The 27,725-nt window shown below is 43.0% G+C and overlaps 1 protein-coding gene across 2 annotated transcripts in view; it reads left to right on the top strand.

The window, feature by feature from the left end:
* The window catches only part of LOC124015154 (spectrin beta chain, non-erythrocytic 1-like), a 110,200-nt gene that overhangs the window by 41,117 nt on the left and 41,358 nt on the right, over positions 1-27,725 (top strand). For both annotated transcript variants that reach the window (XM_046330144.1, XM_046330145.1), the window contains 12 exons: positions 1,789-1,940; positions 10,259-10,432; positions 11,728-11,822; positions 12,115-12,195; positions 12,623-12,738; positions 14,591-14,703; positions 14,976-15,163; positions 15,761-15,878; positions 16,441-16,599; positions 19,571-19,873; positions 21,730-21,883; positions 22,130-23,000. In XM_046330144.1, coding sequence (XP_046186100.1) covers positions 1,789-1,940; positions 10,259-10,432; positions 11,728-11,822; positions 12,115-12,195; positions 12,623-12,738; positions 14,591-14,703; positions 14,976-15,163; positions 15,761-15,878; positions 16,441-16,599; positions 19,571-19,873; positions 21,730-21,883; positions 22,130-23,000 — 2,524 coding nt within the window. The remainder of the gene's footprint in view (positions 1-1,788; positions 1,941-10,258; positions 10,433-11,727; positions 11,823-12,114; positions 12,196-12,622; positions 12,739-14,590; positions 14,704-14,975; positions 15,164-15,760; positions 15,879-16,440; positions 16,600-19,570; positions 19,874-21,729; positions 21,884-22,129; positions 23,001-27,725) is intronic.

The raw sequence follows: 27,725 nt of genomic DNA on the forward strand, positions 1-27,725 counted from the left end.
CAGGAATGGGGGGGGAGATAGGTTCGACCTTCTACAATTGTTATTCTTTCGGCAAGATCGTCAAACGTGTCAAATAAATCACTCCCAACAAAAAAAAGTCAAGAGGGCCTTGGAGTTCATTGCAAGGTGCAGCCAGCCCTGCATGCGGCAAGGTCATCGCTCTCATTCCGTCGTGTGGCAAACAAACAATCAAATCACTTGCTTATGTCTTTGCAGGGATAAGGAATGCAATAACAGGAACATTGGGGAGGATTATAAATAAACCCGCCTTGTGTTCATGGATATGAACTCTGAGCCAGAGGGTGGGGCATTGTCCCTGTCAAGGGCCCCGAGCATAAACAGGATTCCCACTTTCACTTTTTTTGAAAACATTTCAATGCTATGGATAGATCTCATTAGTCTGCAGTGGCTTTCTCCCCTTGTCTCCTCACTTTCATGCACACTGTCCTGAGAACCCAGAACAGATGGCAAACAATATGGTCGACCGCCTATCAAGCATTTGCGTTCACCTGTCCATTTCCTTCATCTCAGTGGAGATGGCGAGACCAGGAGAGGAAGCCGTAAGACATTCTGCAATAGGTCTGAAGAGGCAAGGCCACCAGTCCCAATCCAGTCTAGTTGTTTTAATATCTGGATCATGAAAGGATGATGAGTTGCATGTGACAAAGCGGGCCAATCACCCACAATGACCAAAACCTCTCATATTATACAATGAGTATCATTACTGTTACTGTATATAACAACACATGGGTGCCATCATTTGCCACAATACTTAGCAACACAGTATTGATTTTGTTTACGTAAAAAGTGTTACATCTGAATGGCAGGCTTACAATCTTATTGACATTATCAATCTAGCCTTGGGGACCCAGGGAGTACACATTTTAAATATGCTTTAGCCCAGCACTAAAACACCTTATTCAGTTAACCAGGGGATGATTACAGTAGTTGATTAGTTAGATAACTACTCTATTATTATTATTATTATTATTATTTCAGACTTGAAGTATTTCAGATTTGAAATTAAAAGACCAGGCTGTATAGGGACAGTGTGAGCTGTTAACTATACTTCAATGTCTTGTTCCAGCATTATCTTCCATAGCCTTAACTAAAGCTACTTTGACAAAGTAGTTCACTACATCAAAGCTATATTGGGAAAATTATAATATCTATATCTTAAATGTCATAGATTGCAAAACAGATCACTCTTTAAGACAAAAACGATATTTCGAGTGATATTTAGGAACGTCTGATGCCCCACAAATGATAAAATACTGTGTATTCCATCCATATTTTCTTCTCTTTTTGCCAAAAAGTAGTGTTGTTCCAGTAGTTAGCTACATGGTCAAAAAGCAATTAACTACACTGCCAAGATTTTAATTGAATCTGCCACCAAGCTACAGCAAAATGTAGTTTAATTACTAGTTGAACTACATGTAGTTCACTACTCCCCAACACTGCTAATTTGGCAAACATAGGGCAGCAGATAGCCTAGCAGGTAAGAGTGTTGGACCAGTAACCACAAGGTCACTGGTTCAAAACCCCGAGCCGACTATGTAAAAAATCTGCCGATGTGCCCTTGAGCAACGCACTTAACCCTAACTGCTCCTGTAAGTCTCTCTGCTAAAATGTTTTTTTAAAAAATTTTTTTTTACCCCAACTCTGCTTATCCGTCATCAGGAATTCACTTGTTTCATATCCCAATTCATTTAATGACATATCACTTTGACATAGCTTCTCTTTATTTCTTCCTTCTTAATTTTATTCCCGGTCTTCTTTTCTCTCCAGATGAGCGCGAAGCGGTGCAGAAGAAGACCTTCACCAAATGGGTGAACTCTCACCTCTCCCGGGTGTCCTGCCGCATCACGGACCTGTACAGGGACCTGAGTGATGGGCGCATGCTCATCAAACTGCTGGAGGTGCTGTCTGGGGAGAGACTGGTGAGTACCGTGCTACCTGGGCTTATATGGATCAGTTTAGCCTTTTAGATCACAATGAATAAGATTACATGGGCAGGGAGGACCTGATCCTAGATCAGAACTTCTACTCTGAGATACTTGAGGGGCGTTCCATGAAAAGAGTGCCTTTTGCATCCATTTGATATTTTAAGTAGCAGTTTTGCATCTATATTGCATTTTAAAAGTGTGTTATATTAAATGAAGTGCCCTTTTAATATAGACCACACGGAGAACTGAATACTTCAATTAATATGAATAAAGACATACTAAAGTGCCAAAATTCAGCATTTTGACATGTCCCTCCGTCAACCCTGTGTAATTCTAGGAAGATTTCTCCAAGTTTCACCATCATTTGTAATGCCCAAGTTTGTCATTTCTGAAGATTTATTTATTGTGATTACTGATTCATTTACATCTGTCCCTCATTTTAAGGTCAGCCCTGCTACGTGAACTGAACACTCATTTTAATGAGGTGGTATTTTATTATTATTTTTTTTACCTAAAGAAACATTGAACATCTAATAGTCAAATCAGTGTAAAAGCTTGTCAGTTGGTTCTACTCTTTTGCAATTTTCTGGTGTTTTGTGGTGGAAAACTGAGCGGGTTGAGCATAACACGTCAACCCTGTTTCCCATAGATAGACAGGCTGGAAAGGTTTTAACAATTCAATTTTTTTGTGAAGTTTGCATTCAATTACCACTCCCTGTTGCACACCACAAGCTTCCATTCACCCTGTCACAATGAGATTTCTGACTGATTTAAGTTTTTTTTTCTTCTTTTCATTTAAACTCTTGACATGGGAAAACGTGTTTATGAAGTTGAACGTGCTCTTTATGATAGAATGTTAAAACTTGGTGAAAACCAAAGGTTTTTGGAACTAAGTTACATTGGTGGAAAGACCTATGATACATACAGTACTGTAGCGACCCGCGGTACCCAGTGTTCATGGGGTCCGACATGCCAGTCAACCCGCTATCTGCCGGAAATGCCTGTAATGTTCTGGTGCTGGGCATCCTGGTGGGGGGCTGGATGTCCTATGGGTGGTGGACCATTCTTGATACACACTAAACAGTTCATTGTGAAAAAAAACAAGCAGTGTTGCAGTTCTTATCACACTCAAACTGATGCACCTACTACCATAGACCGTTCAAAGGCACTTAAATATTTTGTCTTTCCCATTCAACATCTGAATGGCTCACATACGCCATTCATGTCTCAGTACGTAAAAATCTTTCTTTTAACCGTCTCCTCCCCTTCATCTACACTGAATTAAGTGGATTTTTAAAAGTGACTTCAATAAGGGATCATAGCTTTCATCTGAATTCACCTGGTCAGTCTGTTTTGAACATTCAGTGTATATTACTAAAGTGCAGTTATTGAAGCAGGTGGGCTGTCTGGGATTGTTTGTTGTTGCTGATGTCGGGAAAAGATGTCCACACCGTCAGAGCCATATATCATTATGGGGGTCCGCTGTCCAGACGTGTTATTGTGTACAAGGCGCCCGATAAGATATCTCACTCTATTAGAAAATACCCAACAAGCCACAACCCATAATGTAATCTACCAAGGATACTCTATTACTCTATACTCTTACCCTATGAGGTCCGGAGCCTGCTGGTTTTCTGTTCTACCTGAATTTATTGTACACACCTTGTGTTCCCTGGTCTAAATCAGTCCCAGTCCCTGAACAATGAAAATAATGTAGTGGCTATCATGACACGAGACCCAGATGCAGATGGTTGGAGTTTACGATGTTTAATAATCCAAAAAGGGAGTAGGGCAAGAGAATGGTCGTGGACAGGCAAAAGGTCAAAACTAGAGTCCAGGAGGTACAAAGTGGAAGACAGGCTCAAGGTTAAGGCAGGCATAATGGTCAGGCAGGCGGGTACAGAGTCCAGAACAGGCAAGGGTCAAAACAGGGAGGACGAGGAAAAGTAGAATAGCAAAGGCAGGAGTACGGGGAAAAAGGCTGGTTGACTTGGAACATACAAGACAAACTGGCACAGAGAGACAGGAAACACGGGGATAAATACACTGGGGATAACAAGCGACACCTGAAGGGGGTGGAGACTCTAACAAGGACATGTAAAACAGATCAGGGTGTGACAGTGGAACTGGCTTTGAGGTCCAGAGTTGACTTTGTGGGCTTTATGCCATGTGGCTATTGGGGTAATCCATGTGTGCAATTACAAACAGCAGTTGATGCTCAAAACTCAAAGGGCTTTCCCTTTTGTATTGTATTGTATTACGGTACTTGGCTGTTGTAATCCCCAACTCCTATTTTTGCACTTCCTATTGTGATAAAGGACTACAAGACATTAATTACTTCCTCTGGGCATGCCTTGTGTCGGTTTTAATTCGTCACTTTCCTGGTCAATGTGTAACTCGATTTGAGTTTAGGCACAGCAGATAACAGCTATTTGCCAGGTAGAGGCATGGGACCAAATAGTATTTGGAATTGTTTAAATACTTAAGCTGCGCTTGACTGACCTTTCCTGGCGCAATGTTAACAATGGAATAGTCCCAAAACTGCAAACCCTGCCCATCTGGCACTGCGGGCAGGCTCAAGTAAAAAAAACTCCAGGTATTTGAAAGATTGTAAAATACTATTTGAACCCTGGTCTGGTACCATATTAGGTTACCAGGATATTGTGCAACACATAGGAGGATGATTCAACTTGCATAGGCCCCGTACCAGTGTTCTTCTGACCCTGTTAGGTGTCTCGTCAGGTATCATGGAAACCAGTAAATAGATCGTACTCAAGTCATGTATTAATAAGCACTGAGAAGTAGTGGTGTAGTGGAGGATAAATACACCTAAATGTCATTTACAGACCTTTTTTTATTTTGTGCGAGCATTTACCCACTTACTGCGGGAAAATGCATTGAAAATATAGGGACTACTACTTTATTTACAGCTATCGGAGTTTACCCACCTATGTTTTTACCAGTACGTCACCTCTCATAAGCACTGAATATCTTTTTTGTCACTACCTAGCACTTTTTTTATGACATAGTTCAAGAATCTATACATACAGAATGTGCTTACCAGCGGTTAAGAGCATTGGATCTGTAAATGAAAGGTCACTGGTTCGAATCCCTGAGCCAACTAGTTGAACAATCTGTTCATGTGCCCTTGAGCACGACACGTATCCCTAGTTGCTCTGGATAAGAACGTCTGCTAAAATGTAGAATACCCGGCTGTGTGTGTACGTACCTGCATTGCATATAAAATGCAAGCCATGGTCTCCCCACATTTTGTACGTCATCTTTCAGCAATGATTAAGGAAAGTGAACCGGTAGAGACTGTAGGAATGACGCTTCCTTTACATGATCTCATGGTCTGGTAGAAAAGTGCTTATGTCATTGTTACTCAGCTGGCGCTGCACTCCCGGCTCCTACAGAGTATAAATCTGCATCTCAAAGAGCTGCGCCACCACACAGCACGCTCAGGCGAACATGTACACACACACAGTGATACAGACACACACACACACACACACACGCCTTACGAGGTCAGCAGTGTATTGTGCTGACTGACTCAACAATAGGAGTTGAATAGGGATTTTGCTTTCACTCTCACTTGGGTGTCAATCAAATGGTGTTAAGATACAGTAAGTACATTTTTTAAATTCTTCAATCCAAACCATCATCCGTTTTCGGGGATACATTTTCTTCTTTCAACACAGTGGAAAAACTAGGCATGTACAGTGCTGTATTTTAAATGAAGTAAGCAGTTATGTTTTTGTTTTACACTATTGACTCCGTTTTGCTGAGTACTTCAATCCAAACGTGCCTGCTTCCAATGTTTTAAATGTTATACCCAGATAGCGGTTTTGATTGAATAGGGTTGACTCACCCCCCCCCCCCCCCCCCCGCCTGCACAAAGGCCTAGTCCCCCCCCCCTCTTCTGCTCCTCCAAAACCACACCTCAGAGTAAAGTCTCCACACACATCAGAGAGCAGAGGGCTGCTTTATTGCCAGGTTACTCATTCACTTTCATCAGATCGGGCAGATCGGGCAGCCGAGCGGAAATGGAGGAAAACTCGCCTCCCTGCGGACCTGGCATCCTTTCACTCCCTCCTCTCTACATTTTCCTCCTCTGTCTCTGCTGCTAAAGCCACTTTCTACCACGCTAAATTCCAAGCATCTGCCTCTAACCCTAGGAAGCTCTTTGCCACCTTCTCCTCCCTCCTGAATCCTCCGCCCCCTCCCCCCCCTCCTCCCTCTCTGCAGATGACTTCGTCAACCATTTTGAAAAGAAGGTCGACGACATCCGATCCTCGTTTGCTAAGTCAAACGACACCGCTGGTTCTGCTCACACTGCCCTACCCTGTGCTCTGACCTCTTTCTCCCCTCTCTCTCCAGATGAAATCTCGCGTCTTGTGACGGCCGGCCGCCCAACAACCTGCCCGCTTGACCCTATCCCCTCCTCTCTTCTCCAGACCATTTCCGGAGACCTTCTCCCTTACCTCACCTCGCTCATCAACTCATCCCTGACCGTTGGCTACGTCCCTTCCGTCTTCAAGAGAGCGAGAGTTGCACCCCTTCTGAAAAAACCTACACTCGATCCCTCCGATGTCAACAATTACAGACCAGTATCCCTTCTTTATTTTCTCTCCAAAACTCTTGGAACGTGCCGTCCTTGGCCAGCTCTCCCGCTATCTCTCTCTGAATGACCTTCTTGATCCAAATCAGTCAGGTTTCAAGACTAGTCATTCAACTGAGACTGCTCTCCTCTGTATCACGGAGGCGCTCCGCACTGCTAAAGCTAACTCTCTCTCCTCTGCTCTCATCCTTCTAGATCTATCGGCTGCCTTCGATACTGTGAACCATCAGATCCTCCTCTCCACCCTCTCCGAGTTGGGCATCTCCGGCGCGGCCCACGCTTGGATTGCGTCCTACCTGACAGGTCGCTCCTACCAGGTGGCGTGGCGAGAATCTGTCTCCTCACCACGCGCTCTCACCACTGGTGTCCCCCAGGGCTCTGTTCTTGGCCCTCTCCTATTCTCGCTATACACCAAGTCACTTGGCTCTGTCATAACCTCACATGGTCTCTCTTATCATTGCTATGCAGACGACACACAATTAATCTTCTCCTTTCCCCCTTCTGATGACCAGGTGGCGAATCGCATCTCTGCATGTCTGGCAGACATATCAGTGTGGATGACGGATCACCACCTCAAGCTGAACCTCGGCAAGACGGAGCTGCTCTTCCTCCCGGGGAAGGACTGCCCGTTCCATGATCTCGCCATCACGGTTGACAACTCCATTGTGTCCTCCTCCCAGAGCGCCAAGAACCTTGGCGTGATCCTGGACAACACCCTGTCGTTCTCAACTAACATCAAGGCGGTGGCCCGTTCCTGTAGGTTCATGCTCTACAACATCCGCAGAGTACGACCCTGCCTCACACAGGAAGCGGCGCAGGTCCTAATCCAGGCACTTGTCATCTCCCGTCTGGATTACTGCAACTCGCTGTTGGCTGGGCTCCCTGCCTGTGCCATTAAACCCCTTCAACTCATCCAGAACGCCGCAGCCCGTCTGGTGTTCAACCTTCCCAAGTTCTCTCACGTCACCCCGCTCCTCCGTTCTCTCCACTGGCTTCCACTGGCTTGAAGGTGCTTGCCTACGGAGCTGTGAGGGGAACGGCACCTCAGTACCTCCAGGCTCTGATCAGGCCCTACACCCAAACAAGGGCACTGCGTTCATCCACCTCTGGCCTGCTCGCCTCCCTACCACTGAGGAAGTACAGCTCCCGCTCAGCCCAGTCAAAACTGTTCGCTGCCCTGGCCCCCCCAATGGTGGAACAAACTCCCTCACGACGCCAGGACAGCGGAGTCAATCACCACCTTCCGGAGACACCTGAAACCCCACCTCTTTAAGGAATACCTAGGATAGGTTAAGTAATCCCTCTCACCCCACCCCCCCTAAGTTTTAGATGCACTATTGTTAAGTGACTGTCCCACTGGATGTCATAAGGTGAATGCACCAATTTGTAAGTCGCTCTGGATAAGAGCGTCTGCTAAATGACTTAAATGTAAATGTAAATGTAAAATGGTCAGCTGAATCCTCTGCTTTTTAGGAGGGTGAAGAAGTGCCGTGTTGTGTATATAAAACCCATGTCATATACTTAAACTTGAATGTATTTGAGGTGAGTTTGAAATAGCTTTTAGGACTTTTTTTTTTTGTTGGTCAGGTTAAATTTGCAACCATGATTGCACTTTTGATTTCATGTAGACTACCAGGCAATTGTAAAAGTGTGATACTTTTGGATATACTCTATAGTGTATGTGGACACCCCTTCAAATTAAACGATTTGGCTATTTCAGCCACACCCATTGCTGACAGGTGTATAAAATATAAATATGTTGTCTCCATAGACAACATTGGTAGTACAATGGCCTAACTGAAGAGCTCAGTGACTTTCAACGTGGCACCGTCATTTGATGCCACCTTTCCAACAAGTCAGTTTATCAAATTTCTGCCCTGCTACAGCTGCCCTCGTCAACTGTAAGTGCTGTTATTGTGAAGTGCAAATGTCGAGGAGCAACAACGGCTCAGCCGAGAAGTGATAGGCCACACAAGCTCATAGAAAGGGACTGGCGAGTGCATAGGGTGTAAAAATCGTCTGTCTTCCATTGCAAAACTCACTAACGAGTACCAAACTGCCTCTGAAAGCAATGTCAGCACATTAACTGTTTGTCGGAAGCTTATAGAAATGGGTTTCCATGGCCGAGCAGCCGCTCACAAGCCTAAGATCACCATGCGCAATGCCAAGCATCGGCTGAAGTGGTGTAAAGCTCACCGACATTGGACTCTGGCGCAGTGGACACTTTCTCTGGAGTGATGAATCACTCTTCACCATCTGGCAGCCCGACGGACTAATCTGGATTTGGTGGATGCCAGGAGAATGCTATCTGCTCCAATGCATAGTGCCAAATGTAAAGTGTTTTTCATGGTTCAGGCAAGGCCCCTTAGTTCCACTGAAGGGAAATCTTAACGCTACAGCATACAATGACTTTCTATACGATTCTGTGCTTCCAACTTTGTGGCAACAGTTTGGGGAAGGCCCTTTCATGTTTCAGCATGACAATGCACCCGTGCACAAAGCGAAATCCATACAGAAATGGTTTGTTGAGATCAGTGTGGAAGAACTTGACTGGTCTGCACAGAGTCATGACTTCAATGAGCCAGGCCTAATCGCCCAACATCAGTGCCCGACCTCACTAATACTCTTGTGGCTGAATGGAAGCAAGTCCCCGGAGCAATGTTCCAACATCTAGTTGAAAGCCTTCCCAAAAGAGTGGAGGCTGTTATAGCAGCAAAGTGGGGACCAACTCCATATTAATGCCAATGATTTTGGAATGAGATGTTCGACGAGCAGGTGTCCACATACGTTTGGTCATGTAATGTACAAACAAAAACAGAACTACATATCAGTATGAACACGCTTTCTAATGGCATGGCAATATAATTTCAAACTTAAAATGATAGTTCACCCAAATTACTAAATTACATATTGGTTTCCTTACCCTGTAAGCAGTCTATGGAAAAGGTATGGACAAGTTCTATGTAACTATGTTGATAGAGCATGCTGCTTGCAGCGCCAGGCTTGTGGGTTAGATTCCTATGAGGGATCAGTATGAAAAAAATATTTAAAAGTATGAAGTCGCTCTGGATAAGAGCGTCTGTAAAAAAGTGTATGACAGCAATCCATGCTTTGGTTTAGTTTCACTGGCACTGTTTCCACATGCTAACGTGTTAGAATTTGTGGCACAAGTCCCATTCAAGTCATGGGACCGATATTATCCTCACAATCAATTTCAGATACTTTCGGATGATTTGGACTTGATGTGCGAAAAATGCTAATATCGGTACCATGACTTGTATGGGATTTATGCCACAAATGCTAGAAATGGTGACAGGAAAATTAAACCAAAGCATGGCTGGCTGTCATACCTTGTCCATAGACTGGAAAGCAATGTGTAATTTTCTGTAATATGGGTGAACTATCCCTTTAACTTTAGGCCAACAAGTATAATGCATTATGATGCCATGGGCATGTATGATCCTATAATATTTTGGGGAAGCCTTATAATTAGACAGTGTAAGGGCTCATACTGTACATGCTTATAACAAGAAATAAAGTGTCACCAACTTATTGTTTTAACCTACAGCCACTCTCAACTGATTGTAAGTTGCTCTGGATAAGAGTGTCTGATAAATGACTAAAAAATGTAAATAAAAACGTGTAAATCTCTTGTAGCTGACGTGTTCGGTGTCCTGTCCCGTCTCCCCAGCCCAAGCCCACCAGGGGCCGGATGCGTATCCACTGCCTGGAGAACGTGGACAAGGCCCTGCAGTTCCTCAAGGAGCAGAGGGTCCACCTGGAAAACATGGGCTCACATGACATTGTTGACGGCAACCACTGCCTCACCCTGGGCCTCATCTGGACCATCATTCTCAGGTTCCAGGTAAGAGAGTCTTCAAACCAAAACGCATGAAACGTATGTCTGGTGGGGAGAAATGATTTGCTAGAAATGCTGTTCTAGTTTTTCAATTGGGTGATGGATAAGTCTTTGCTACATATATAACGGACAGCGCAACTAAACCCGAGGGCCTCCCCCAAAGCACTGCTCCTGTTGAAAACCATTGAATTGCTGTGTTTTTTAATGCATCAATTTGTCTGGTTTGAACTCTCACTTACCCAGTGTTCTATTATTATCATCCTGGAGACCTGTGTACCTCAGGGTCTCGGTTATCTGAATCAGTTATGTTATTATTGGTATGTGAGCAACAAACCCAGTTGCTCTCCATGAGGAGAGTTCAGTCAGTATGCTGATTTCATTCCAACAGAGTGTCGAAAGCTTATTTTACTATAAGGCCTCATCCTTTATAACAGTGATCTAATACTAACTTGTCCTCAGCACACATATTACACAGTCAATTATTTACATAAAGATGATGTTATGACACGAATAAGATATGTAGGCAACTTGGTATGGCAACTGCTTGGCATCAGACCGCAAGGCGCTACAGTGGGTAGTGCGTAAAGCCCAGGACCACTATACCAGGCGGTGTCAGAGGAAGTCAAAGACTCCAGTCATCCAAGTCATAAGACTGTTCTCTCCGGAAAGTGGTACAGGAGTGCCAAGTCTGGGACCAAAAAGGCTCCTGAACAGCTTCTATCCCCAAGCCATCAGACTGCTGATCAGTTAATCAAATGGCTACCCGGACTATTTGCATTGACTCCCTTTTTATATTTTATTGCACTGACTCTCTTGCACTGGCTCTATGCACATTCACTGGACTCTACCCACACACACACTCACACGTACTACACTGAGACACTCAACATACACATACACACACTACATACACTCACACACATTCACACTGTTTCCCACTCTCCCCACACGCTACCACTGCTCTGTTTATTATCTACCCTGATCGCCTCGTCACTTTTACCCCTACCCACATTTACACATTAACTCAATCCCCTCAACTACCTTGTATACCCAGCACATTGACTCGGTACCAGTACTCCTTGTATATAGCCGTGTCATTGTTATTTTAATGTATTACTATTATAATTTTTTTTTAGCACATTTTATTACCTTTTTAACTGCATTGTTGGGAAAGGGCTCGTAAATAGGCATTTTACAGTAAAGTCTACAACTCTTATAGTCAGCACATGTGCCAAATAAAATTACATTTTTTTGATTTAAGACTGTTCACAGGTGCTGTTGTATCATTGTCTGTGTGACAGATTCAGGACATTAGCGTTGAGACTGATGGAGACAACAAGGAGAAGAGATCAGCCAAGGATGCCCTGCTCCTCTGGTGCCAGATGAAGACTGCTGGGTGAGTGATTGACTGTCACCTTGCTTTCAGACACGTTTCTTCGAGATTTGAAGTACTTAGACTTGGGTCATCTACATTTACCGCTCTCAGTTCCACCGCTTGACTTAAACAATCCTCCTTAAGATATACATTTATTTAGACAGCAACACCATTGTGAATTTTTCATTTACAAGTCAGTAAAGAAATTCCAGACGAAGATCCACATCTTGAATTATGTAGAAATTGCTTCGGGAATGAATTTGAACATTGAACACACAGTCATATCTGGTGTTCTCTGTTTTGTTCTTTACAGCTATCCAAACGTGAACATTCACAACTTCAGCACCAGTTGGCGAGACGGCATGGCATTCAATGCCCTCATCCATAAGCACAGGTAACAAGAGTCTGTTTGATCAATACCTTCATGTCCTTGTGGGTCACATTTTACAACGCTCTCAACATATTTTTTCACAATTTTTCACATGTAATTCAGACCAATTATCCTTTGTGATTTATGTCAGTCTGTAATGACCCAATATATATATATATATTTTTTATCCCACCTCCAGCCCCCCTCATTTATGATGATTTATTTTCTTATTTACAATAGAGTAATGTTCAAATAACTACTTTTTTGGTGTCTTTGGGATTTATTGATGCATTACTGTACGTCAGTTGGTATAATTGTGTTGAATCTTTGAGATATTGGAACATAACTAACATTTCAACAGGTAAATTACATCTGGGTATTTACCTTGTGATTATTTGGTGGAATTACTGTGTGACTGGTGCTGTTGTATGATGCTTTGTCTCGTGTAAAGGCCAGACCTGATTGACTTTGACAAGCTGAAAAAGTCTAATGCCCACCACAACCTGCAGAATGCCTTCAATTTGGCTGAGCAGCATCTGGGGCTTACCAAGCTCCTGGACCCAGAGGGTGAGTTCTGAACTATGCTCTTCTATGTAGTGGAGGAGTGCATATAGAAAATAGCTAAATCTAGTGCAACGCATACTTTCTCAGTGTACAGTCGTGGCCAAAAGTTTTGAGAATGACACAAATATGAATTTGAAAGTCTGCTGCCTCAGTTTGTATGATGGCAATTTGCATATACTTCAGAATGTTATGAAGAGTGATCAGATGAATTGCAAAGTCCCTCTTTGCCATGCAAATGAACTGAATCCCCCCCAAAAACATTTCCACTGCATTTCAGCCATGCCACAAAAGGACCAGCTGACAACATGTCAGTGATTCTCTTGTTAACACAGGTGTGAGTGTTGACTAGGACAAGGCTGGAGATCACTCTGTCATGCTGATTGAGTTTGAATAACAGACTGGAAGCTTCAAAAGGAGGGTGGTGCCATCATCATTGCTTTGCACAAAAAGGGCTTCACAGGCAAGGATATTGCTGCCAGTAAGATTGCACTTAAATCAACCACTTATCGGATCAACAAGAACTTCAAGGAGAGCTGTTCAATTGTTGTGGAGAAGGCTTCAGGGCGCCCAAGAAGGTCCAGCAAGCGCCAGGATGTCTCCTAAAGTTGATTCAGTTGAGGGGTCGGGGCACCACCAGTACAGAGCTTGCTTAGGTATGGCAGCAGGCAGGTGTGAGTGCATCTGCACGCACAGTGAGGCGAAGACTTTTGGAGGATGGCCTGGTGTCAAGAAGGGCAGCAAAGAAGCCACTTCTCTCCAGGAAAACATCAGGGACAGACTCATATTCTGCAAAAGGTACAGGGATTGGACTGCTGAGGACTGGGGGTAAAGTCATTTTCTCTGATGAATCCCATTTCTGATTATTTGGGGCATCCAGAAAAAAGCTTGTCCGGAGAAGACAAGGTGAGCGCTACCATCAGTCCTGTGTCATGCCAACAGTAAAGCATCTAGAGACCATTCATTTGTGGGTGCTTCTCAACCAAGGGAGTGGGCTCACTCACAATTTTGCCTAAGAACACAGCCATGAATAAATAATAGTACCAACACATCCTCTGAGAGCAACTTCTCCCAAACATCCAGGAACAGTTTGGTGATGAATAATGCCTTTTCCAGTATGATGGAGTACAAAACATCAATATTTTGAGTCCATGGCCAGGAAACTCCCCAGACCTTAATCCCATTGAGAACTTGTGGTCAATCCTCAAGAGGCGGGTGGACAAACAAAACCCCACAAATTCTGACAAACTCCAAGCATTGATTATGCAAGAATCTGCTGCCAAGAATCTGCTGCCTTTGATGTGGCCCAGAAGTTAATTGACAGCATGCCGGGGCAGATTGCAGAGGTCTTGAAAAATACCAAATATTGACTCTTTGCATCAACTAAATGTAATTGTTAATCAAAGCCTTTGACACTTATGAAATGCTTGGATACTTCAGTATTCCATAGTAACATCTGACAAAATTATCTAAAGACACTGAGGCAGCAAACTTTGGAAATTAATATATGTGTCGTTCGCAAAACATTTGGCTACGACTGTACTGTTATGTTTTTGTTATCCAAATAAACGTAATAAAATTGTAAAAAATCTTAACTGGAATGTTTAAAATACTCTAGGGGCCAGATTCTGGTCCAGTGATAGTGCTGCATATTCCAGACTACATATACCCCCTGGCGATGGGGATTTGAGCCATGTCTGCCACTCTCCACCTGCTTTACCTTCCCACTGCCCTGTCATACAAAATAATGAAATACAAAAGGAGATCTTCTTTTGATATTTTTGTAATGTTCCAAATCATTGTCACTATAACCTACAAATTGTTTTAACCAATCGGAAATGTAATTTTTGCTTCACAGATATCAGTGTGGACCACCCCGATGAGAAGTCTGTCATCACATACGTGGTGACATACTACCACTACTTCTCCAAAATGAAGGCCCTGAAAGTCGAGGGGAAACGTATTGGGAAGGTGACTCAGCGTTTATTCTCAATTTATTCTCAATTTATTATCTCAAATTCTATGCTTGTTTGTTGGGTTGTTGTCAACAAGTTGCCTCAGTTGTTCGGGGCAGAGTAAGAGCTTTGCAGATTTGGATTCAAATAGTATAAAAACTTTCAAGCTGTACTTGATTGAGGTCATAATGAAACCAATTGAATAGTACCAAAAGTGCAAACTGTCAATCTGGCACTCCAGGAAGGCCAAACTAAAAGAAAGAAAACAAATACTCTTTGTTCCGCTAGGTACTGGACAATGCCATTGAGACAGAGAAGATGATTGAGAACTATGAGTCTCTGGCCTCAGACCTGCTGGAGTGGATCGAGCAGACCATCATCATCCTCAACAATCGCAAGTTTGCCAACTCTTTAAACGGGGTGCAGCAGCAGCTTCAAGCCTTCAACACATATCGCACGGTTGAGAAACCCCCTAAGTGAGTAACCCCCGCCAGCACCCAATCCCAAAGGATCCCCTAACCCCAATGCAACCCCTATGCACTTATGGAGATCTGACAAGATGGGCAATCTTCAGCTTTAAGACCATCTTAAGAATATTTGTAAATGTCTACAATATTTACTCAAGGTATAACATTGTCCAGTTACCTTGTCATTCCGTGACCCCTTTTTTGGTTACTGTTCCTGTGACATTCCCAGAACATCACAAATTCTTTGTTCCAAACTTCTGAACCAATATTTTTATGAAAAATTCATGTCACTACCAAAAGCAAAAATGATAAGTCCTAATGTTAATGAATGGCACACCATTCTGGGTGCACGCCTCTCTCCTGCTTGTAGTGGAATGTCCTTCAAAATTTTAGTTGTGCTATGTCCATGAATTGAAGCGATACGGTATGCATGTTTAGTATGTAACGATGCAGAAATAAGACGTGACATGTTGCATTCCAAAAACGCTTTGAAATAAGTGCAACCCTGCAAACTTGGAAGTAATACGATATGTGTTTAGACATTAGCCTTTTATACGTTGTCAAAATATCACTCCCCCAAAACCACTTACCTTTTTTATCGATCAGGTTTACTGAGAAGGGCAACCTGGAGGTGCTTCTGTTTACCATCCAGAGCAAGATGAGGGCTAACAATCAGAAAGTCTACATGCCCAGGGAGGGCAAACTCATCTCTGACATTAACAAGGTGATGCCTGTAGTCTCTGACGAACGCTTTCGGGTGACATTTCCCTAGGTACAGATTAAGGATCAGTTTCCCTTCCCCCAATCCTAACCTTTACCATTAGTGGAGAAAATGCTAAACTGACTCAAGATAAAGGGTCTAGGGTCAAAGTTACCCTAAGCCTTGACCAATGTTTTGTCTTAGTGAAAAACTTGATGTTTCATTATCTCTCTCTCCTGTTTGTCTATGTCAGGGTGTTTGGTAGTCTTTCTTTGGTGTGTGGTAGTATTATTATTAGTAAGTAGGCGTTTTACTATGGTATAATTATTACAACGGGAGTTATTCAGCCAACTCATACATTTTTGCATCCGGACATAAAACTGTGAGATGATGAAAGAGTTTAATCCACCATTGGCATAGTGTGTATGTGTAAGGTACAAGACAGACTGGTGGAAAATGGTGGCAATTCAACATGTAGACTAGTCTAGAAATGAACAGAACAATAACGTCCGATGTTCATGTTGGTCTGTCTTGTCCATATGACACACCTGAGTTAATATTGTGTGTTTAACTTTGTCTATGGTAGACCTGGGAGAGACTGGAGAAGGCGGAGCATGAGCGGGAGCTGTCTCTGAGGACAGAGCTGATTCGACAGGAGAAACTGGAGCAGCTGGCTCGCCGCTTTGACCGCAAGGCTGCCATGAGGGAGACCTGGTTGAGTGAGAACCAGCGCCTCGTCTCACAGGTGAAAACAAACGCTTGTGCACAAATAGAAGAACACACATGTTAATGTATGCACATACTCACACAAACACTCAAAGTAGCCATGAGGGACAACTGGCTAAGTGAAATCCAACGGCTTGTCGCACAGCCATAGACACACACACACACACACACACACTCATACAAAGAATAATTATAAAAAGCAATCGTGGCTATTTACACAAAATACAGTACTTTACCACATCATTGTCAATACAAACGTCTCGGCCATTGTTTTCTCACAGTTTTGCACCACTTAGTGGACACACAGATTCAGTGTAATACACTGGTATGGCAGCATCTCTGTGCACATTAAGACTAAGTGCTGCAGATGTAAACGTTACATCTCATTTGCTTTCCTACTTTTGTCAAACTGAAATCAGGGCCAATCTGCAGTTGAAACAATAACAAAGCGGACACCCCGCCTCTGTTTTGGCAATAACCTGAGGGATGGGCCGGGAAAATTTAACCACTCTCAAATTCATAGACAGAGCTATTGGATGTGAGGCTTGACCATCCATGTTATCACAAATTATCGTTAATAAATCTTCTTCGGGATTGGTGGTGTCCCTTCCACGGGACGGTTGAGCTAATGTAGGCTAATGTGATTAGCATGAGGTTGTAAGTAACAAGAACATTTCTCAGGACAAAGACATATCTGATATTGGCAGAAAGGTTACATTCTTGTTAATCTAACTGCACTGTCCAATTTACAGTAGCTATTACAGTAAAATAATACCATACTATTATTTGAGGAGAGTGCACAATTTTGAACATGAAACGTTGTTAATAAATAAATTAGGCACATTTGGGCAGTCTTGATACATTTTGAACATAAATGCAATGGTTCATTGGATCAGTCTAAAACTTTGCAAATACACTGCTGCCATCTACTGGCCAACATCTAAATTGCACCTGGGCTGGAATAATACATTATGGCCTTTCTCTTGCATTTCAAAATGGTACAAAAAAAATACAAAAGAACGGTTGGTTTTTATCTTTAACCAGATCTATTGTGTTAAATTCTCCTACATTCCTTTCACATTTCCACAAACTTTCAAATGGTACCAAGAATATGCATATCCTTGCTTTGGGGACTGAGCTACAGGCAGTTAGATTTGGGTATGTCATTTTAGGCGAAAATTTTAAAAAAGGGGTGGATCCTTAACTTGTTGTAACTCTCATCCCGTGAACTAGATCGTTGTCATCATCTGACACTAATTAGCATAACGCAACAGACATAAATATTACTAGAAAATATTCCTATTCATGAAAATCACAAGTGAAATATATTGAAACACAGCTTAGCCTTTTGTTAATCACCCTGTCATCTCAGATTTTCAAAATATGCTTCACAGCCAAAGCAAGACAAGCATTTGCGTAAGTTTATCGATAGCCTAGCATAGCATTATGTCCAGTTAGCAGCAGGTAAAATTGGTCATGAAAATCAGAAAAGCAATCAACTTCGGATGAGCTTCGGATGTTTTCACTCATGAGACTCCCAATTAGATAGCAAATGTTCCTTTTTTCCAAAAATATTATTTTTGTAGGCGAAATAGCTCCTTTTGTTCTTCACATTTGGCTGAGAAATCGACCGGAAATTGCGGTCACGACAATGCCAAAATTATTCCAAATTAGCTCCATAATATTGACAGAAACATGGCAAATGTTGTTTGTAATCATTCCTCAAGGTGTTTTTTAAATATCTATTCGATAATATATCCACCGGGACAATTGGATTTTCAGTAGGGGCGAGAGGAAAATTGGCTACCTCTGTATTTTACGCAAGAATCACTCTGAGAGCCATCAGGTGACCACTTGCGCAATGTAGCCCCTTACGCTTATTCTTCAACATAATGGCGTGAAACTACGTCAATGCTGTAGACACCTTGGGGAATAGTAGAAAAAGTAATCTGGTTGATAGCCCATTCACTGCTCAATAGGGACGCATCGGAACGCAGAGCATTCAAAACATGAGTCACTTCCGGATTGGATTTTTCTCAGGCTTTCGCCTGCAATATCAGTTCTGTTATACTCACAGACAATATTTGTACAGTTTTGGAAACTTTAGTGTTTTCTATCCTAAGCTGTAAATTATATGCATATTCTAGCATCTTGTCCTGACAAAATATCCCATTTACTTTGGGAACTACTAGTGAGGCTATACAGTGTTTGTTTACATTTACAATGTTTACAAACATTGGAGCAAAACAAGCTTATATTTGGGGTTCTGATGGGGTTTGACAGTTGAAATAATGTCACGAGGCATAAAATTGTTTTGTTTATAGTTTTTTTCTCTCCCCTTTTGTAATATCCAATTGGTAGTTACACTCTTGTCCCATCGCTGCATCTCCCATACGGACTCGGGAGAGGTGAAGGTTGAGAGCTGTGTGTCCTCCCCGAAACAAGACCCCGCCAAGCCGCACTGCTTCTTGACACAATGCTTGCTTAACCCTGAAGCCAGCTGCACCAATGTGTCGGAGGAAACACTGTGCATGCGCCTGGGCCGCCACAGGAGTTGGTAGAGCGTGATAAGACAAGGAAATCCCAGCTCGACAAACCCTCCCCATAACCCAACGACTCTGGGCCAATTGTGCGCCACCTCATGTGTCTCCCGGTCGCGGCCGGCTGCGACACAGCCCAGTATCGAACCCAGATCTGTAGTGACGCAGACCACTGCACCACTCACAGGCATTTCTAAGTTATATTCTTCAAGAATCAATGGGTACATCAATGTATAAATCCAAAAATAGCAACTGCGGATTGCCCCTTTAAAGGAAGCATAGTATTTTATATGTCATTGTCAAATTGTAAAGATGATTACTTTAAAGAAATAGAGATTATTTATTCCTTGTATGCCAGTATGTTGCCAACCATACGATATAATACTGTTAGGATATACTGTATTTTATTGTATTTTAATCTATTCCATTCCCATCACTTCTATCTCGCAGGACAACTTTGGCTTCGACCTTCCAGCGGTGGACGCGGCCACCAAGAAGCATGAGGCCATCGAGACTGATATTACAGCTTACGAGGAGCGTGTGCAGGCCGTGGTGTCCGTCGCTAAGGAGCTGGAGGCAGAGAAATACCACGACATCAAACGAATCGCAGCACGCAAGGACAATGTGATCCGGCTGTGGGAGTACCTGCTGGAGCTTCTGAAGTCGAGGCGCCAGCGCCTGGAGATGAACTTGGGTCTGCAGAGGGTCTTCCATGAGATGCTTTACATCATGGACTGGATGGACGAGATGAAGGTAAGAGAGGGAGAGTGGACCTTTCTGAAAATGTATCTGTTAAAACTGTGTTGGAAAGACCAAATATATAATTGCACATTTAATTTTTTATTGTAACACAAATTGAATTGTTCAAAATGCATTCTACCTCATCTACCCTGCTTTCACTCTTACTCTTCAACCTCTTCATTCAAAGACTCAATCATGGACACTACTGAAAGTTGTGGCATGTTTGCGTGATGTATTGTTGTCTCTACCTTCTTGCCCTTTGTGCTGTTGTCTGTGCCCAATAATGTTTGAAACTATGTTTTGTGCTGCTACCATGTTGTTGTCATGGGCGGCAGTGTAGCCTAGTAGTTAGAGCATTGGACTAGTCAACCGGAAGGTTGCAAGTTCAAACCCCCGAGCTGACAAATCTGTCGTTCTGCCCCTGAACAGGCAGTTAACCCACTGTTCCTAGGCTGTCATTGAAAATAAGAATTTGTTCTTAACTGACTTGCCTAGTTAAATAAAGGTATAAAATGTTGCTACCATGCTGTGTTGTCATGTGTTGCTGCTTTGCTATGTTGTTGTCTTAGGCCTCTCTTTATGTAATATCATGTTGTCTCTTGTCGTGATGTGTGTTTTGACCCCCGCAGGAGGTCTTTTGGTAGGCCGTCATTGTAAATAAGAATTTGTTCTTTACTGACTTGCCTAGTTAAATAAAGGTTAAATAAATAGAAAATCACTAACATGTGAACAATGTGTATTGGAAACGGGTCATTTCAAGTCAAACAATCTATTAATCTTGCGTGACATTTCCGGTAGGGGGTGTCAAATAATATTACCCTAATGTCCCATCTCTCTTCTAAATAATAATTTTAACCAGTATTAATGGTGAAATTAACTGGCATATGTCAGTCCAATGCTGAATAATTCCAAATCTGCACACCTGAACCTCGTCCTCGGCACTCCTGTAGATACAAGAGGATTGGGTTGGCACTGTAAGCACTACATCATCTTGCCTTTCTGATTGGCTGGGTGGAATTCTCGCATATCGCTTCCACCTATCGAATCCTCTGCGGTTTACAGGAGTCACAAGAGAGTTGATGGTAGTTGTAATGAATACTCAGGGAGAAAAAGGTGTAGATTCACACGCAGAGCGCGGCAGGTGTTTATTTCACCTTCACAGAAAGCAGTAAACGTGGTCACAGGCAGGCAATGGTCATACACAGGCAGGCAATGGTCATACACAGGCAGGCAATGGTCATACACAGGCAGGCAATGGTCATACACAGGCAGGCAATGGTCATACACAGGCAGGCAATGGTCATACACAGGCAGGCAATGGTCATACACAGGCAGGCAATGGTCTTACACAGGCAGGCAATGGTCTTACACAGGCAGGCAATGGTCTTACACAGGCAGGTGAATCAAAACTAGGACTGAAGGCTATAACTGGTTCTCACAAACGAGCTAGGAAAAGGCTTAGTAGAGTCAAAACAAACAATACCTCACAAAGGCACAAACAGAATGAACTGATCTAAATAAGGAGCTGATGAGACCAGGTGAATTCAATTAACAAAAATGAAAGACAGGGCTACATTCAAGAAAACAACGAAACAGAACACAAGGTTGACTAAGAAAAAAAAAATACAAAACCTTACAGTAGTGGTTGATTTGGATTGATTTTTACATTTCATCTAAATTATAAAAGTTTCAAAAAGTTTCCTCTCCTCACCTTGAAATAAATACTCATGTTGCGTTTCAAAGTGCACAAAAAGTAAACGATTCAGATTGGCAACTGACGAACGAAGGCCAGTGTAATTGAAGGTGCCTGTATGTTGCTAACACGCATGCCTGCCTGTATGACATGCCTTTATGTCTCTACCACACAGATGATGCTACTGTCCCAGGACTATGGGAAGCATCTGCTCGGAGTGGAGGATCTCTTGCAGAAACATGCCCTGGTGGAGGCTGACATCGGCATCCAGGCCGACCGAGTCAAAGCTGTCAACAACAATGCTCAGAAGTTTGCCATCGATGGCGATGGTGAGAATGACCCAAACATTCCGACTGCTATTATTCTAATTGTATTATTAACTGATGATGATAATATATGTCAACACACAATTTTTCGGTTCAGTTGTATAGCATACATTTTGCAAGATCTATACAAGCAAATGGAAAAATAAACATTAAAGGAATAACATATACAGTACAATGTCAATACAGTACAATGTAAATCTGTGGGTCCTGCAAGATGCTAACTGGGCCTCTGTTCTGTCTCCTCTACAGTTTACAAGCCCTGTGACCCTCAGGTAATACGCGACCGCGCGGCACACATGGAGTTCTACTATCAGGAACTGACCCAGCTGGCTGCCGAGCGACGGGCCCGCCTAGAGGAGTCCCACCGCCTCTGGAAGTTCTTCTGGGAGATGGCCGAGGAGGAGGGCTGGATCCGTGAGAAGGAGCAGATCCTGTCGTCGGACGAGAGCGGCAAGGACCTGACGGGCACTGTGCGCCTGCTGAGCCAACACCGCACCCTGGAGAACGAGATGAGTGGCCGTGCAGGTCACCTGCAGCACACCATTACTGAGGGCCAGGCCATGGCCGACGGCGGCCACTTCGGCGCTGCCAAGATCCGTGAACGCATCACCAACCTGCGGGCGCAGTGGGCAGCGTTGGAGGAGCTGGCGGCCGCGAGGAAGGCCCATCTGGAGGAAGCGTATGCCCTGCACCAGTTCCAGGCGGATGCAGATGACGCCGACGCCTGGACCCTGGATGCCCTGCGCATCGTGTCCAGTGGTGAGGTGGGCCATGACGAGTTCTCCACACAGGCCCTGGTGCGCAAACACAAGGACGCCGCCGCCGAGGTGGCCAGCTATCGGCCGGTGATAGATGCGCTCCATGAGCAGGCGGGCGCCTTGCCTGAGGTGCAGGTCCAGTCGGAACAGGTCAAGGGCCGTTTGGCAGGCATAGAGGAGCGTTACAAGGAGGTGGCCGAGCTGACCCGGTTTAGAAAGCAGGCACTGCAGGACGCCCTGGCCCTCTACAAGATGTTCAGCGAGGCGGACGCCTGCGAGATGTGGATCGATGAGAAGGAGCAGTGGCTCAACAGTATGGAGATCCCAGAGAAGCTGGAAGACCTAGAGGTCATACAGCACAGGTGAGAGAATCCGTACATATATAAATGCATGCTGAAGTCATAGTCGACCCCTAGCGCCTCCACCTTTTAGGCCTGATTTATCTTAGTGTGCCACTCAAATACCTGACAAACAGTTTCAGTCAAATGTCATTTTTCTTTATTTTTACTATTTGAAGACGTGAAATAACACACATGCAAGCATTTTTTTGGGAACAATGTTGTCGATTTTCAAAACACTGTAACAGAAGAAACGTAACTCTGGCCATTTGCAAAACATTAAAGGCCTGATTCCGACCCAAGTTAAGTGTGAAAATGGAACGTAATTCCTTTTTTAATGCACTTTTCTCTAAATGTGTATTCTGACCTTGAACATAAGAATGGGAATAGCGTGCTATTCATCTGCTATTTATTTTGGATAAGTTAGTGTGGCAGAGGTGAGTCTACACATATGCCGTATTCTGACCTGGACTTCATTTCCTAATCATTCCACCACCTTTACACACAAGGAAGCAATTAATAAGGTCTAGCGAACCCATTTGTTCCAAGTGGAAAAAGCATCTACTGAATTTTTTTTCCTATAAAAATAACACCATTCTCCATGCAATGTAATTTACAACTTGGTAAGAGCTACTGATAACAGCTATTGATAAGTAAATGAATCATCCATTTGAAGAAGGTAATTGTAAATATAAATAACACTTGCTTTAGATGTGTGACACCCCTATTACTAGCCTGTTCAACCTCTCTTTCGTATCGTCTGAGATTCCCAAAGATTGGAATGCTGGGGGAGACACTCCAGACCCAAACTGCTACAGACCTATATCTATCCTACCCTGCCTTTCTAAGGTCTTCGAAAGCCAAGTTAACAAACAGATTACCGACCATTTCGAATCCCCACTGTACCTTCTCCGCTATGCAATCTGGTTTCAGAGCTGGTCATGGGTGCAGCTCACCCACGCTCAAGGTCCTAAAGGATATCATAACTACCATCGATAAGATACATTACTGTGCAGCTGTATTCATCGACCGGGCCAAGGCTTTCGACTCTGTCAATCACCACATTCTTATCGGCAGACTCAACAGCCTTGGTTTCTCAAAAGATTGCATCGCCTGGTTCAGAGTTTAGTGTGTCAAATCGGAGGGCCTGTTGTCCGGACCTCTGCCAGTCTCTATGGGGGTGCCACAGGGTTCAATTCTCGGGCCGACATCAATGATGTCGCTCTTGCTGCGTGTGATTCTCTGATTCACCTCTACTGAGATGACACCATTCTGTATACCTCTGGCCCTTCTTTGGACAATGTGTTAATTAACCTCCAGACGAGCTTCAATGCCATACAACTCTCCTTCCATGGCCTCCAACTGCTCTTAAATGCTAGTAAAACTAAGTGCATGCTCTTCAATCGATTGCTAACCGCACCCTCCCGCCCGACTAGCATCACTACTCTGGACGGTTCTGACCTAGAATATGTTGACAACTACAAATACCTAGGTGTCTGGTTAGACTGTAAACTCTCCTTTCAGACCCACAATAAACATCTCCAATCTGAATTAAATCTAGAATCTGCTTCCTATTTCGCAACAAAGCATCCTTCACTCATGCTGCCAAACATACCCTCGTAAAACTGACCATCCTACCAATCCTCAACTTCAATGTAATTTACAAAATAGCCTCCAACACTCTACTCAACAAATTGGATGCAGTCTATCACAGTGCCATCCGTTTTGTCACCAAAGCCCCATATACTACCCACCACTGCGACCTGTACGCTCTCGTTGGCTGGTCCTCACTTCATACTCGTCGCCAAACCCACTGGTTCCAGGTAATCTACAAGTCGTTGCTAGGTAAAGCCCCGCCTTATCTCTGCGCCCTGGTCGCCATAGCAGCACCCACCCGTAGCATCTCACTAGTCACCCCCAAAGCCAATTCTTCCTTTGGCTGCCTTTCCTTCCAGTTCTCTGCTGCCAATGACTGGAACAAACTGCAAAAATCACTGAAGCTGGAGACTCATATCTCCCTCATTAGCTTTAAGCACCAGCTGTCAGGGCAGCTCACAGATCACTGCACCTGTACATAGCCCATCTGTAAATAGCCCATCCAACTACCTCATCCCCATACTGTATTTATTTTGCTCCTTTGCACCCCGGTATCTCTACTTGCTCATTCATCTTCTGCACATCTACCATTCCATGTTTAATTGCTATCTTGTAATTACTTCGCCACTATGGCCTATTGTTTGCCTTACCGCCCTTATCCTACTGCATTTGCATACACTGTATATAGACTTTTTCTACTGTATTATTGACTGTATGTTTGTTTATTCCATGTGTAACTGTGTTGTTGTATGTGTCGAACTGCTTTGCTTTATCTTGGCCAGGTCAGTTGTAAATGAGAACTTGTTCTCAACTAGCCTACCTGGTTAAATAAAGGTGAAATAAAAGAAATAAATATTTTACCTTATAATCGCTGGAGACAAATGTGAAACCAGTCATATGGATGCAAACTGATGTATATCAACTTTCCCACAGTAAAGTTTATGAAATGCTGTGCCATTACACAGAATTTAAATTGTACAGCATTTTAACTTACAGTGATGGGCACTTTCGAATGTCTTAATTGTAGGCATACCCTGACTTTCTCTGTTTCATATTTCTATCATATTAAATATTAGCCACTAACAGTATCAAATGTCAGTAGGCCTCATAACAACTGCCAATTTACTCTTAGTTCCCTTTAGCTTAGATTATCATTCCATTTAATTACATTGTTTCGTTTACATTCATTTGCTTTGCTTCCTCTGTAAACACAGTATCTTCCTTGTGGTTGTTGCTGAGGATCATTAGTAACAGTTGATAATATTAAAAAAGGCCGGCTAATTAAATCATTATGGAGCAGAACACAGACCAAGCCGTAACCGTTTGAATTCGACGCATGGCGCAATACTTGGCTGTGTCATCACACAGTTCCACGGTTAGTGCAGGCAATAGACGAGGGTATAGCCTATTATTGTACACTATTCTCCATATTACAATTCTATGTTCACTAATCTTCCAACATTACCATGGGTTAAAGAACTGAATGTGGCAATTTTCAGAATGACTCAACACTATTTAAAAATATATATTCTAACCCTAAACAATCTACAAAATCAGAGTAGTTTTTAATCTATCAATTGGTGCAGAAATGGAAATCCCTTCATTGATCCCTAATATTCTGAACCCCTTTTTGCGATTTCCAAAACTCTTTCCATGACAGACTGACCAGGTGAAGGCTTTGATCCCTTGTTGATGTCACTTGTTAAATCCACTTCAGTCAATGTAGATGAAGGGAAGGAGACAGTTTAAAGAATCATTTTAAAGCCTTGAGACAATTGAGACATGGATTGTGTATGTGTGCCATTCGGAGGGTGAATGGGCAAGACAAAATATTAAAGTGCCTTTGAACGGGGTATGGTAGCAGGTGACGGGAGCACCGGTTTGAGTGTGTCATGAACTTCAACGCTGCTAGGTGTTTCACACTCAACAGTTTCCCAGGTGTATCAAGAATGGTCCACCACCCATAGGACATCCATCCAACTTGACACAACTCTAGGAAGCATTGGAGTCAACATGGAAAGCTTTCAACGCCTTGTAGATTCCATGCCCCGACTAATTGAGGCTGTTCTGAGGACAAAAAGGATGCAACTCAATATTAGGAAGGCATTCCTAATGTTTTGTACATTCAATGTATTCTATTGAGTCTGTCAACCAAATTAAAAATCAAAGGTATGCCGTATTTAAAGGGATTGTTTAAGATAAATGTACTGAAAACCCGATTTGAATGAAAATTCCACGAGAAAGTGGGAGGGTTTTCAGAGTTTGATTTCAATTTATTAAGCAAAGCCTGCAAAGCCTGTTACGCACCTTTACAAGGCAAGTCTGAATATCAACTACTGAGAAGTGCTTAGGAAAGATGTAATTTACTATGTCGGAAACGTGCCCAAAATGCATTTAAACCTTTAAAATGTAGTTTACTTCTCATAAAATCATTTGGATTCATCAAAACTGTAAATACAGTACTCGAAAGACTGCCTGAAAAAAAATATTTTCACAACCATCGATGCCTCTTGAGTCAAGCGGACACGAAAGAAAGTTAGTCTGTTTAAAAAAAAATGTGCAGTCACTAAATCATGACGATCAAAATTGGAATATCAAAAGGTGCAAAGCTATGGAAAATTACTCTACTTTTATGCATAGTTCACCCAAAAAATGTCACATTGTATGGGATTCATTCATCATTCATTCATCAGGATTCATTCATCTGCATCATCATAGTCCAATTCCATGTATTCTATACATAGTCTGTTCTACTGATAAGTTTGTAGACTTTCCATCACCAAGCAGAAAAACAATCCCAAAGAGAAAAAAGGACAGGTGAATACAGTGGAGGAACTGCTGATACGAATGGAAAGTCTTCAATTTACACAAAGGTCACTCTGTAATGGAAGTATACAATCAGTGCTGGATTACCGAATGGGTATACAGGGCACGTGCCCTGGGGTCCCCAACCTCTGCTATATTTTACGTGAATTTACACTGATCGAGCCATTTTACAATTTTGTGCACTAGTATTTACTGATTTCTGGAAAAAAATGGGCAGATTTGCTAAATTCTCTTATGTGAACAAAACACATCATGGAATTTTGCATTCATTGATGGCAGTTGTATTTCAGGTTGAGCAAAAGGGTGTCTTAAGAGATGCAATACAAG

This window comes from Oncorhynchus gorbuscha, linkage group LG26, assembly GCF_021184085.1.
Source record: "Oncorhynchus gorbuscha isolate QuinsamMale2020 ecotype Even-year linkage group LG26, OgorEven_v1.0, whole genome shotgun sequence".
NCBI lineage: Eukaryota > Metazoa > Chordata > Actinopteri > Salmoniformes > Salmonidae > Oncorhynchus > Oncorhynchus gorbuscha.